Source organism: Melospiza melodia, chromosome 20 (assembly GCF_035770615.1).
Source record: "Melospiza melodia melodia isolate bMelMel2 chromosome 20, bMelMel2.pri, whole genome shotgun sequence".
NCBI lineage: Eukaryota > Metazoa > Chordata > Aves > Passeriformes > Passerellidae > Melospiza > Melospiza melodia.
The window spans coordinates 9,985,883-9,998,657 of NC_086213.1; the positions used below are offsets into that span (position 1 = coordinate 9,985,883).

The 12,775-nt window shown below is 46.6% G+C and overlaps 2 protein-coding genes across 4 annotated transcripts; one reads left to right on the top strand and one right to left on the bottom strand.

The window, feature by feature from the left end:
- The first annotated feature begins 668 nt into the window (after window positions 1–668).
- XBP1 (X-box binding protein 1) lies at window positions 669–5,156 on the top strand. The gene is given in 6 exon segments (XM_063172750.1): window positions 669–906; window positions 989–1,085; window positions 1,163–1,294; window positions 1,784–1,837; window positions 1,840–1,947; window positions 2,697–5,156. Coding segments are annotated over 6 exon segments (1,158 nt in total). The 5' UTR covers window positions 669–697; the 3' UTR covers window positions 3,255–5,156.
- CCDC117 (coiled-coil domain containing 117) lies at window positions 4,489–12,015 on the bottom strand. Of its 3 annotated transcripts, XM_063172752.1 has the most exons (6): window positions 11,644–12,015; window positions 10,994–11,044; window positions 10,410–10,643; window positions 8,891–9,028; window positions 8,080–8,356; window positions 4,489–4,673 (listed from the first exon to the last, which is right to left on the bottom strand). In XM_063172752.1, the coding sequence occupies exons 1-5, from the start codon at window positions 11,919–11,921 to the stop codon at window positions 8,104–8,106; spliced, it is 954 nt and encodes a 317-aa protein (XP_063028822.1). In that variant the 5' UTR covers window positions 11,922–12,015; the 3' UTR covers window positions 4,489–4,673; window positions 8,080–8,103. The 3 variants fall into 3 exon arrangements, with proteins under 3 accessions (XP_063028822.1, XP_063028821.1, XP_063028823.1); XM_063172751.1 differs by lacking the exon at window positions 4,489–4,673 and having other exon boundaries at window positions 5,448–8,356; window positions 11,644–12,013; XM_063172753.1 differs by lacking the exons at window positions 4,489–4,673; window positions 8,891–9,028 and having other exon boundaries at window positions 5,448–8,356; window positions 11,644–12,009.
- Between the last annotated feature and the right edge of the window lie 760 nt (window positions 12,016–12,775).

Consider the following 12,775-nt stretch of genomic DNA (forward strand, 5'->3'; position numbering starts at 1 on the left):
CCAGATTTATCAGATCTAACACCAGCCCGTCAGGGCAGGGTGATTTCCTCCCTCAGACACCACATCAGTGCTCACTTCACTCCCACACAGCTCCGCTGCTCCTCAGGGGACAGCGGTGCGACTTCCCTGAGGATTTCTGCATGGCCTCCTGCAGTTCCACTCATCAGTCACTAACATCGCTGCCTTTTTAGTCTTCTTAGACTAAAAAGTTCATTCTTATGGCATCTGCTACAGCTCCATTCGTGGCACTTGTGTTCCTCATGATTATGCTTGTGACTACTTGCGACAGACCGGCTCCGGGAAGGAGACCAGAGAGAGATTTCAGCTGGATCGCCACGCTAGGCCCAGCTCACTGCCTTTTCAAGGAATTTCAACTTTGGCCACCGCCATCGCGGGCACGGCCGGGATCCGGCCCGGGTTTGGCCCAGGTCCCCTCGGCCCCCTCCCGGCCCCGCTCCGCCCTCAGAGCCGCCCGCAAGCCCCGCCCCTCGCCAGCGCCTCACAGCCGCAGCCCCTTGTCTGATGCAATTCGCTTCCCCCCTTGCTCGCGACTTCGGACCAATCACGAGCTCTTCCTTCCGTGACGTCACGCCTCGCAGCCAATGAGGGAGAGCCACGATGGTAGAAATCCGGGCGGGGCGGCGTGGGGCGCAGTTGGCCGCGCTGGTGACGCGAGCGGCGTGTCTGCTGTCCCGCCATGGCAGCGCTGCCCGGTGCCGCGGCCCCGCGGCTGCTCCTCATCCCTAGCAAAGCGGCCGAGGCTCCCGGCACCGCGGCTGCCCGGCATCTGTCCGTTGTCCTGCCGGCAGGAGCCGACCCCGGCCTCCCGGGGATGGAGACCGCGCAGCCGGCCCGCAAGCGGCAGCGGCTCACGCATCTGAGCCCGGAGGAGAAGGCGCTGCGCAGGTGAGTGCGGGCAGCGGTGGCGGGGCTGCGGCTCTGCTTGGTGGGGGTAAAGTCTCCCGCTGACGGCCGCTCTGCCCCGCAGGAAGCTGAAGAACCGCGTGGCGGCCCAGAGTGCCCGCGACAGGAAGAAGGCGCGGATGACAGAGCTGGAGCAGCAGGTGGTGGAGCTGGAGGAGGAGGTAAGGGGCTGCGGGAGATGCGGGGCTGGAGCAGGGGGAGCATGGGAGCGGCCTCCCTGCCTCACGGCTCTTTGCAGAACCAGAAGCTGCTGCGGGAGAACCAGCTCTTGCGGGAAAGGACGTGTGACCTCGCGAGGGAGAACCAGGAGCTCCGCTGCCGCCTGGGGTTGGATGCTCTGAAGACGGAGGAGGAGGGTGACGAGTTCCAGGTGAGCCGCCCGTGTCCGCCCCCGCCTTGGGCAGAGCTGCCCCGATCCCGGGGCACCCTCGGGACTGTGGGCAGGGATATGCGGGAAAGACCTTTGCCCTCCATGTGGAGGCTGTCCTGAAACTCTGTGAGTGCCGAGTGGGAAGGGGTAATGTGGGAGGTAGAAAGCTGACTAGTTCCAGGCTGGTTTAAGACAGTTTTCTCTGATTGTCTACCTCATAGAGATGAAGTAAAAACTGTAACAGTCATGTAGGTGTGTCTCAGATGTGGTGGTGAAGGTCAGGCTTTAATTTAAAAGTATCAAAATAAATGTGCAAGTGTAGGGAAGCTTTGGCTAACTTTGAAATTACCTTACCTTCAGGTTCCTACAAAACAAGCAAATAGGGAATTTTGTGTTGGAAGCCTTAGCAGAGGAATTATGATCTTGAAGATCATGTACTGTACTGCCTGCCAGAACACTTGAAATGACTGAATTTTTGCCTTGGTACAGGTTGTGAAGGAATCCCAGGTGGATGAGATCAGATTGGTGACCGGGTCCGCTGAGTCCGCAGCACTCAGACTACGTGTTCCTCTGCAGCAGGTGCAGGCCCAGCAGTCACCATTTCTGATAGCTTCCACATGGATTCTGATGGCAGTGACTCTTCAGACTCTGAGGTGAGCATCCAGTCCTATACAAACTGTCCATGAAATTCAGAATTACTGTAGATTTAAGATCAGTGTTGTAATGTTTTGATGTTAAATCATTTGGTGGTTTCTGTTTATTCCAAATCTTGGAATGCCATACCTTTGCATCAGAACGGCTATGTCCAGTGAGTACAGGAATTCACATGAAAAAACCCAGTCCCCCACAGCTTTAGTCACGTGCAGGTCTGCCTGAGCCAGGTTTTGGTCCGTGCTTTGTGTAGCCAGCAGGCACTGTGTTGTTGGTACTTGATGGGTACAAGATCTGAGGGAGTTTCTAGTAGTGCCTGTAAATCTCAAATGCATGTATAATTCCCTGGGGATTGCCAGTATCCTTGCAAAAAAAGCTGTGGGCAAAGAATGACTGTGCCCTGGCCCTGGTAAAGAATGACAGATTGCCCAAACGGGTGTGGAGTCTCCCTCACTGGAGACAGTTGAGAACCATCTGGTGCAATCCTGTGCAACGTGCTCTAAGATGACTCTGCTTGAGCAGGGAAATTAGACCAGATGTGACCTACTGTGGTCCCTTCCAATCTGGCCTATTCTGTGAATTTCTGCAAGATAGGTAACTGCTTTAACTGTGTATTTGATGATATTCTTGGTAGACCAGCTGTGATTGCGTCACTGTATATTAACTTCCACATGGAGGTTAACAGATGCCACATTTGGTGTTTGGCTGTAACAGTAATAAACTATCTTTCTAAAATTCTTTCATTTTGCAGTCTGATGTCCTCTTGGGCTTTCTGGACAGTCTGGACCCAGAGTTGTTTCTCAAATATGCTGATTCAGAGTCAACGTGCCTGGAAAAGCTGGATGAAGAGATCTCTGGAGAAACAAATTCCGTACCAGCCGCCCTCTCTCCCTCTTTGGGGTCCCCATCAGCCAAGCTGGAAGCCATTAATGAACTCATAAGGTTTGATCACGTGTATACAAAACCCCTGGTAGTGGAGATTCCTGTTGAAGTGGCCAACCAAACCAATATGCAAGTGAAAATTGAGAAAGAAAATCTCTCTTCATCTGACAACAAGGCCATCCCTGAAGTCCCAGTGTCTGTGAAGAACGAACCTGTGGACAGCTTCATGCCTGAACTGGGCTTTTCTCATCTGCTTTCTTCTTCTCATAGCCTTGAAGCCTCAAGCTACCTGTTGGATGGCTGTAGTGACTCTGGGTATGAAGGATCCCTGTCTCCCTTCAGTGATACGTCGTCTCCGCTTGGCGCCGACCATGCGTGGGAGGACAGCTTTGCCAAGGAACTCTTTCCTCAGCTCATCAGTGTCTAACCTGTAGTGTTAACTCCCTGTCAACAACTGTCCTGTCCTGGCAGGAAATCTGCAATGCCCCTTTGGGGTGTGTGTGGGCAAAATCAAGCCCATTCAGAAAAGTGTTTCTCACCTTTACCATGCTAGTTGATGGTATGAAAAAGCCTGGGGTATCCTGTCCTGCCCTGGCTCCCCCCAGTCAGTGTTGGCTTAGGAGAGAGGCAGGTTTGTTTCTCAACTTGCTCATTCTCTCTGAACCTGAAAATGTTTTGTTTTCCAGTTAAAATTTTAACACCAAAAACTAAACTGGGATATTCATGTATAGGCAACTGGGCTAGACCTTAATAGTCTCTAAGTCTTAAAGCTTCACTAAATGCTTGTTTTCCATTTGCTATGTAGAGTTGCTTTGTCCATTTAATATTTAACTATATTGGTGCAATTAAAATGCAGTGCAGCTCACTGACCCTGTTTTGCCTTAGAACTCACTGGGGAGGGGAGAGGATCTGGGATCTGGAGAATTTAAATTCAGGTCCCTCAGTTTCTCATCTTGCCACAATATATTGGGGAGCACTGCTCATAAGGTGTCTGCAGCTGGGTGCTTCAGCAGTTCCCTTTTGGGGACACTGGATGTGGTAGATGGGTTTGTGTGAGGGCCAGAGCAAAACCTTCAGCCTCTGTGAGGCAGGCACGTGGCAGGAGCTTGAAGTGTGAATATTCAGAAGTCAGGGCAGTTGTGGCACCCTGGTGGCCAGTAATGCTGTCCAAAATTCTCCATCTGAGGGGAGGTGGGTGCACAGACATGGTATGAAAATGGTTGCAGGTTCTGTATTACCACAGGAAATCCTGAAGCATCAAATGGACTTGTCAGGAGCTCATTTCAAATACCACAGTAGGATTTCTCATGGTCCACATCCATTTGCTCCAGTATCCAGTATTTATCACAATATTTAAAAAAACTTGGAGAGACAGAAGAAATTTTATACTGAAGATAAGAGAGTTGTTGCAGGTGTTGGCACAGCTGCTCTTGGTTTCAGTGCTATTTCATGTTTTGCATTCAGTTTTGGCAAAAATAACTTGGGGTGGGGAAGAAAGAAAACCAGAGAAGTTTCAGTCAGTAACATTCAAGGTGACAGGCCTGCTTTGGATTACAAGCTTGACTAACCTAGTTTACAATGAAGGATTCCACCTGAATAGTGGGTAGAAGTAAAGGCTACAGCTGTGCAGTGCAACAAATTTAGATTGAAAATCCAAGTAGTCAGAAGAATAAATTGCTTTACTTTCACGATAGAAAATAGCGATGACTGCAATAGTATCCAATTGTTGCGTGTCCAAAAAAAGCAGAAGTGAGGATTTGATCTGTAGCTTTGCAATACATTTTGTAAGCACTCTTTTATGAAGCCCCAGCTCTTTCTGGCAACCATGAACAAGCCATTTCAACATCTAAAAAATCCAAAGAAAATTGTATTACATTCTCCTTTTCATCACAGTAGGACATGGGATGTGCTTAACATTGCAACCTCCTTAAGCACAGGAGACAGAAATGGTCAAGGATGTGGTCTTTACTCTTTGCACTGTTTTGCTTCCCCTTCTCAACAGCTCTATCCTGGCATGCTTTATCCTGGCTTACTGCAAACACTGGTGTTAATAGTTACTGAGACCTCTTCCACTAAAACCACAGAAGTAGTTCTTGTTTGGCATCTGGAAGCCTACTACCATGGAGAATCCTTATGTGCACTGGTATTTTCTACTAGAATCAAGTCCACTAAGATGGTACACAAAAAAAAGCAAGTCTTACCTTCCAAGAAAATTACTAAAATCTGAATTTAAAACTCTACTCAAACATTCCTTAACTTTAAAAATACCTAGCTTGCTTAGTTCTGAGTCATTTTATTCTGAAGTAAAATAAAAGATCTCAAAACACAAGCTATAGCAACATTAATTGGTACTCCTATTGCTTTGTCAGAGGTCTTTGGATCATGACAGACTTAAAATAACTTTTCCTTCCTGGCAGCTTCAGGTTTATTCTATTCTGCTGTTGCCTTCCCTTGTCCTGGTGAATATTGTGGAGGAAAAAAGGGGAATGCCTTTAACATAACATAGTTAAATTCAAATCTTCTTAAGCCAGAAGAGAACTTCACTGTCCAGCTGAAGGACTACACATGGACTCCCAAGGTTTTATCACTCTTACGAGGAATGAAACAGTCATCTAAAAAATATTTTAGAAAATTTATTGAAAACTGACATACAAAGGGTGATTTGGTCCCAAGAGAAGACAGACCAGAATCAGATCTTTAATATTTCAAAATAATGTTTTTCCTAATACTGCATCGCCTTTGCCATCCTTAATAAAAGTCTTTTAATGAAGACAACAACAAATGAAACTCACAAATACAGAAGTCTGTAAATGCCCACAGCTTGATCTCCCATCCAGTCACCCTCTCCAAGTGATTGCTGCAGCAAGGGTCTTGCTCAGTGCTCCTGTCACTTGGTTCCCACTCTTCCATCAATTTAAGCAACTCAACCCCTCTGTCTCCTATCACAAGGGCAGAAATGCGTTGTGAAAAAATGAAAGCAAATGTGTTCTATCAAAGCAAACTTTTTAGACAATTTTTTTTTCTCCATCTCAGTCTTTGTCAACAGTGCACCACTCTGTTCTTGCTTTAGATGGCAGTAACAGGTCAGTGATGCCCTACTGGCATTGAATTAAGAGAAAAAACACCTCTGAAAGTCAACCTTTGGTACAAACCTAGCAGGAAAAAAAGTATGCTTAAAAGCCATCCACAACAAATTCTGCAAATCTGATATGCAATTGGGTGTTTTTAAGAGGAAAATAACTGCATCAATTGATGTACTTAGGCCTCCCAGATTTTTTTTTTTTGCATCTTCTGTTGCAGTTTCAGTGTTGCTGAGATGGTTTCATAACATTTTTGAAATTTTTATCCTTTTTTTTAAAATTTATTTAGGATTCAGAGCTTTCACCTAAAATACTTTAACTATAATCCAGCAAGCTGAAAACCAGTCACTTACTTGGAGGCATCACATTTTCTACCTGCAGTGACTACAGCCTTCTCCAAACTGACTGCTTTATGTTCTGCTCAACCACTGGAGCACATCAGAGGCTGTAGGTTTTAAAAGATGTTCAGCAGCTTAATAATACATAAGAAATTTTCCACAGTTCATGCAAAAGATTTATAGCAGACCCTGAAATGAAATTAGGCATTATAGCAAGATAGGCTGCACATGTTCTTCAATTTAATAAACCTTCCAGAATGGTACAGGTGTGCACTGGTTTCCAGAGTAATACCTACTCAAATGCTGGAGTGTTTTTAGTGAAACTCTAAAATGTTTTACCAAGAGACAGGAAATTTCAGACAACCTTCAACAAAAGCAGCAAGATAAACAGGGTTCAACAAGCAGGTATGTTTTGAACAACCAGAAGGACTGCAAAAAGAGAAGGCTGATTTTAAGCTTTGAGCTATGGGTTATTCAACAGTGAAGAATATTATCACAAGAATTATCTTTTAGCTGTGCAGAGAAGAGTAGATTTTCTGCAGCTGCATTCCTGTGTACTTGCTCCTTTATGTTAGCAAGATGTCAAAACCAGATTGGGACATAGGACTCTGAACAGACCCTGTTACTTGGAAAAGATTTCTTATAAAAGCCTCAGTTCAGGTATCTCTGAGAAAGCTCAAGGACTTATGAACAAAAGATAAAACCCTTAAACAAGTTAGAAAACCTTAAGCATAACAAACTGCTGTGCACTGAGAAAAGGTACAAGCAATAGCTCATTGTGAACTCCTTTCCTTGGCACCCTTGCAGGGCAGAAAATTCTTTTGGCAAACATCTGTATAAACAATGTGAGGCTATATTATTGGCACATACTGTGGCTTAAATTTTATGTCTAGATTCTCTCAGGAAAAAGACAGGCACCTCCTTTACCTTACCACCAAAGCCATCAAAGGCTGGGACTTTGGTACAGACCCAGCATTTGACCCTCCCAATGGCAGCAAGCACCATAATCCCTGTTAGCTGATTTACTTATCATGTTTACCCAAATCAATGGATGCCATTCATTTCAGCAGAAGTTACACTGTCCTAACTGACTTTCCCACTCCATGCATACAGAGAATCTCTGCATAATGTAAAATTCTGCTGAGAACCACTTTGGGGAAGGGAACATCAAAAACCCACAAATAAAATTTAGAAGCCAATGAACCAAAGATAACTGAAGTCAGCAGGTATCCTGCAAGTTACAAGTGCTGGCTTTACTTTCTACAAAGCAAAAGACTTAAGCTCAGCTGTAATATTCCTTCCCTGGCACCCCGTGGACTGTGTAATTTCTACATCTGAGTTTACATAAAGTCCAAACAAATAAGATGGTGTGAAAAGCTGTATTACCAGAGGGACTGCTTTTCTATCCATGACTAGATTTGAAGATGTTTCTTCCTTTACATTTTGTAATTCAATTTAAACCAAATGGCCAAGAATAGTATGTGCACCAGTTTCAATGGCTCAGTAAGACAAAGGTGTGGCTTAAGCCACAGTTACATTCAATATTTGGATTTTATGCTTTACCAAGGGCAATTAAGAGGATATTTCACCACTAAGCAAGATGGAAAGCTACTTCCCTGTTCCAAAGGCCTCTGAATTACCTTTTCAGTAAAAATAAGAATATTTAACAGATTGGAACACAGAAATCTTAGGGTGTTTCCTGGCCACCCTATGATTGTGGTGTGCTTATGATTGTTAGTAAGAAAACAAAAAAACAAATAATATAACTTCAGATTCACACATCAAACCAGAAAAAATAATCAAAAAACCTCAACAATAGGCATCAGAAGCTCACCACTTCCAGTCTAAAGTCTGGGATCTACAACTCCATTTCTTCTTCTGCACACCCAGATATTCCCAAACTAGCATATGGATCTGGAGACATGGCAGTCTGTTGTGATCCAGGGAACGTTTCAGTCTGTGGGTCAAAAGGAGCTCTTGGTATTGGCTGCTTAGCTTGACATACTTCTGTACTCTGCTGCTTGAAGTTCTTAACAGAAACAGACTTCAGTTTATCTGTCATAAATTCAGGAAGAGGTTTCCAAAGCACGAGTTCCATAGAAGGACGGCTCCTAGAAGGGATGGAGTTTCAGTAAATTTTAAGTTCTCCAAGCACAGCTATTAAATGCAGAAGACCTTCATCCTTTGAGCTAGCCTGGAACCATAGTCCAGAAAATAAACACCTTTTCCCCCCCCCTCTATTAAATTTCCTCTTCCCTATTCCCTAGTTCCCTTATTTCTAGTTCTAACCTTGTATTTCCTCTCTTTTTTTTTGCACCAAACTTGACCACTGTTGGTCACACTTCAAGATCTCATTTTGGAAATTCATATATATAAACCCAAAACTGATACTGGTTCACTCCACAAATTTCAGTCTGTAGAAGACATGAGGAGTACAAAACACATACTTGATGACCACTACAGTCACACTTATTTCTTTTTTACATCAGGACAGTTTTTCCTCTTTGAACCACATGAATGGTCTGTTACACAATGCTGGCTGCATCATGCAGTAATCAAGGACATCTCCATAAACATGAAACGAGGTCTCTCTTTTCATTTGCACGTGTTAGCTACATAGCACCATGATTTCCTCCAGAACTTACATAGATTCTATTATTTTCTTTGTCAGGACTTCACCAAAATCCCTCTTCATCCCTTTCTTAAGGGTATCTGACAGGATAAGAGTGGGCAGATTGCTAACATTTCCATCAGCATGAACTTCCTCATCTTCATCAATTATCCTAGGAATGGAGGGGGAAGAGGGAGATAAACACTATTGAGCATACTGTTATCAGGAACATCCACTGCAGACTACAGTCACATCTACGTGCTCTGCTCTGTGCACATCTCTGACCTGGGCTGGGTACCAGGAGCAGCAGGGCCATGAGTGAGTCTCTCTTGGGCTAAAACACCCTGAGAAGGACTCACAGAAGCCACTCAAACAGTAATGCCACTCCTGGTACCTGAGCTAGCTTTGTTACCCCTGTGCTATCCCAGCAGTGTCAGTACAAACATACACTGAGAGAAAATAAATAAATTCCCTCCAAGGGAAACTGAATGATTCAGTCACATTACACAGGTGAGTCTCAGCTATGCAGCTGCTTCACCTGCTCAATTCCCCAAAACTGGAATTGAGAATTATTGCAAAGGTACTGGAGATACTGAAAATAATGCTTCACTTTTCACAACGCTGTGCCAATTCCTGAGATTAAATCAGCACAAATTGGTGAAGTGTTTAGAACAAATGGAAGCATCTCCTTTGTTTTTGGTTTTTGTTTCACAGAAAATTTAGCAGTGTAGCTGGGAAGAATAGGGAACAATCCTCCAAGAAGACCAAAGCAGACACAGACAGATAATAGAGACAGATTTCACTACTCTGATTTATCCATTAAAAAATAACAGTCTGACAGTACCTTGCTTCTCCTTATGCATCATCTATGGAGTAATCTACAAAAAAATCTTGTTTTAAAATTTCTATAACTTTTGGCTTTTCTAATCATCTGCAGTGGTCATTTTAGATATTTTGGAATACCAGCTCACCTGCAATCACCTGATACATACACATGCCATTCCCAGAAATCTTTCAAGGACCAGAATGCACAGTAAATTTATTAAAACACTACAGCAGACTCTCTATAGCCACCCAATTGCCCACATGACACCATCAACAAGATGAATCTCAGCCTTATGTACAGAGAGACCTCTTTGGTCCTTGCTACTCCCTCCACTTACAAATCCACATCTATTTTAAGTTTAAATCACAGAACAAGCTGCAGTTGGTTGAAAAAAAACTGAGCTAAAGCCTGAGCAGGTAAATGTTAGAATTTGAGCTTCTGGACGCTCACAGAAGAGCATTAAACCCAATTATGGTATACTGGAGCTGCATAATGATTGTGACCAGGGTGTTATTTACTCAGCATCTCCTGCTCTAGCACCCAAAACTTCTGATCAGCCTGAAGAGTCACAGGACCACAGGCAGCCTAAAATTAAATAATTTTAACAGAAGGTTCACCTCAGACTTACAGCAGTGTTATCACACTGCTAAGTGCCAGATTTACCCCTGAATGCCCACCAAAAAAGGGAAAGCTCAGCAAAGCCAGGCTACTCAATCCCTGCATTTACCTGTCCTCAATTTCCTGAAGTTTCCTGCGAGCAACCTCGCATTGCTGTTCCCCCATTGTCTGATCCATTTCTTCACAGGGACTTTCTAACATGGCAGTTTCAGGACCGCTGCCACCATACTGACTCGCTACCTCCCCAGCTGCCTGCTGACCTGCACAAAGAATCCATTCTTCAGTGTTGGGATTCAAAGGGCAATTTTTGGTTCCTGTCAGTCTCTTCTTCCGCACAGGACAGCTAGGAAACAAAGTAAGTTTACAACTGTCAAAAAAAGAAATGTGGCATTCTACAGGAACAAATGTAAAGTGCGTCTCAGCAGTTTTGACATTCTGTGGCAAAGCAACCTCAACAAAGGAAATAAATCCACATTGCTCTTAGTAAAATGTGAGTACCTATTCAGGAAAATCAGTGCCACACAATTAATTAGGTAACAGAAATGGATCTGGGCTCATGTGCAATTCAAGGGAAGAGTTCCAAAGGGAAACAGTGATAGATTTCCTTCCTGTTTGTATTGTAGGTGAGATGTGCTCAAACAAAACAAAAAGCAAATCAGGATTTTTCAGGCTATAAAAGACAAATTAATTTACCCTTCCGCCTCTTCTTCTAGCTTATGCTTCCTTCCACATCGCACAGAGACACTACAAAAGAAAAACAGTTACTTAGCTTCAAATTGTATCTTTTGGTTATACTGATAGTGTCAAACAATATTTTCCCCCTTTTAAAATTTCATCTGAGATCAATGGTGACAGTGTGTCACCAGCTGTGATGGGAATAAAAGTTTGGGACAACAAATAACCACTTTGTTACAAAGGAAGTCAAAGGCGGCTGTAATTGCTCAGTTCTCTGAACAGAATTCCATGCTAATTTCTTCATTTCTTCTCCTTTATATTATTTAGTTTTCCACAAGGGACAAGACCAATTTTTTTTGTCTAAAATTCAAATGCTTCAAGAAGCAATACATGACCCAGCTTATGTCTCTTAATACTCTATATGACGGGACATACTGAAAAAATACTAAAACAAATAAATGAATTTGAAAGTACGCAAATATGCTGGTTCTTGCCTTTTAAACGGTTCCCTCATCCCCCCTAGCCAGCTTCAAGGTCCTCAACCGAGAACAAGACAATTTTCTAACCTCCTACCAGCGCAACACTGCTACAAGGAAACAAATCCCAAAGCAAAGCACCCGCCGCAGTTCCCCCCTGCCTGGGCCCTGCGGAAGGGCTCCGGCACTTACTGGCTGCGGCTCCTGGTGAAGGAGCTCACCGGGGCCACCGTCAGCCCCTGGCTGTGGCTGCCGAGCGCGGCCAGCGAGGCCAGGTCGAAGCTGCTCTGCAGACAGAGGCCGGAGGGTCCGTCCACGCCGTCGTTTCCGATCCCTGCCATGACCATGCCGGGTGGCTGCAGACGGCCGTGGCCGCCGGCTAAGGGCTCCGGGGCAGCGGCCGGCGCTGTGGGGAGCTCCACGGCCGGGCCCGCCGGGATGCCCTGGAAGGATCTGCCTAGCGCTGCCATTTCCTGCTGCGGGGGGCAAAGCGCACATCAACGCCGCAATCCGCGCTGCGCCACACGCCGGCCCTGCCCGAGGCGCTCCCGCACGAAACCTCCTCCGCTCGCCGCGCTCACCGGGGCCGAGCCGGGCCCGCGGCTGCGGCCGCCGCTACAGCCCGGGTCCTTCCAGGCCTTTCGCCGCGATCCGATAAGGACCCGCGGGCACTGTGGGAGCTGTAGTCCCGGGCTCTGGGAGACCTCTGGGAGTTGTAGTCCCGAGTGCTGTGGGACCTGTGGGAGTTGTAGTCCTGGGTGCTGTGGGAGACGCGCTCTGAGAGCGGGCGGGCTCCCTGCCGCAGCCCGTGAGGGGGCGCCCACCGCGCGCTCCCTGCCGCAGCCCGTGAGGGGGCGCCGCGGGCTCTCCGCCGCCGTGGCCCGTGAGGGGGCGCCCACCGCGGGCTCTCCGCCGCCGTGGCCCGTGAGGGGAGCGCCGCGGTGTCCCCGAGGGTGCCCGAACAGCCTCTCTCTTGTCCGTGGCCCGTGAGGGAGCGCCCACCGCGGGCTCTTCGCCGTGGCCCGTGTAAGGGCGCCGCGGGCTCCCCGAGAATGTCCGAAAAGCCCCTCTCTTATCCGTGACCCGGGAGGGAGCGCCCACCGCGGGCTACCCGCCGTGACCCGTGTGGGGGCGCCGTGGGCTCCCCGAGGATGTCCGAACAGCCCCTCTCTTGTCCGTGGCCCGTGAGGGCGCCGTGGGCTCCCCGAGGATGTCCCCGAACAGCCCCTCTCTTGCCCGTGGCCCGTGTGGGGGCGCCGTGGGCTCCCCGAGGATGTCCGAACAGCCCTTCTCTTGCCTGTGGCCGGACCTAATCCCCGCAGCG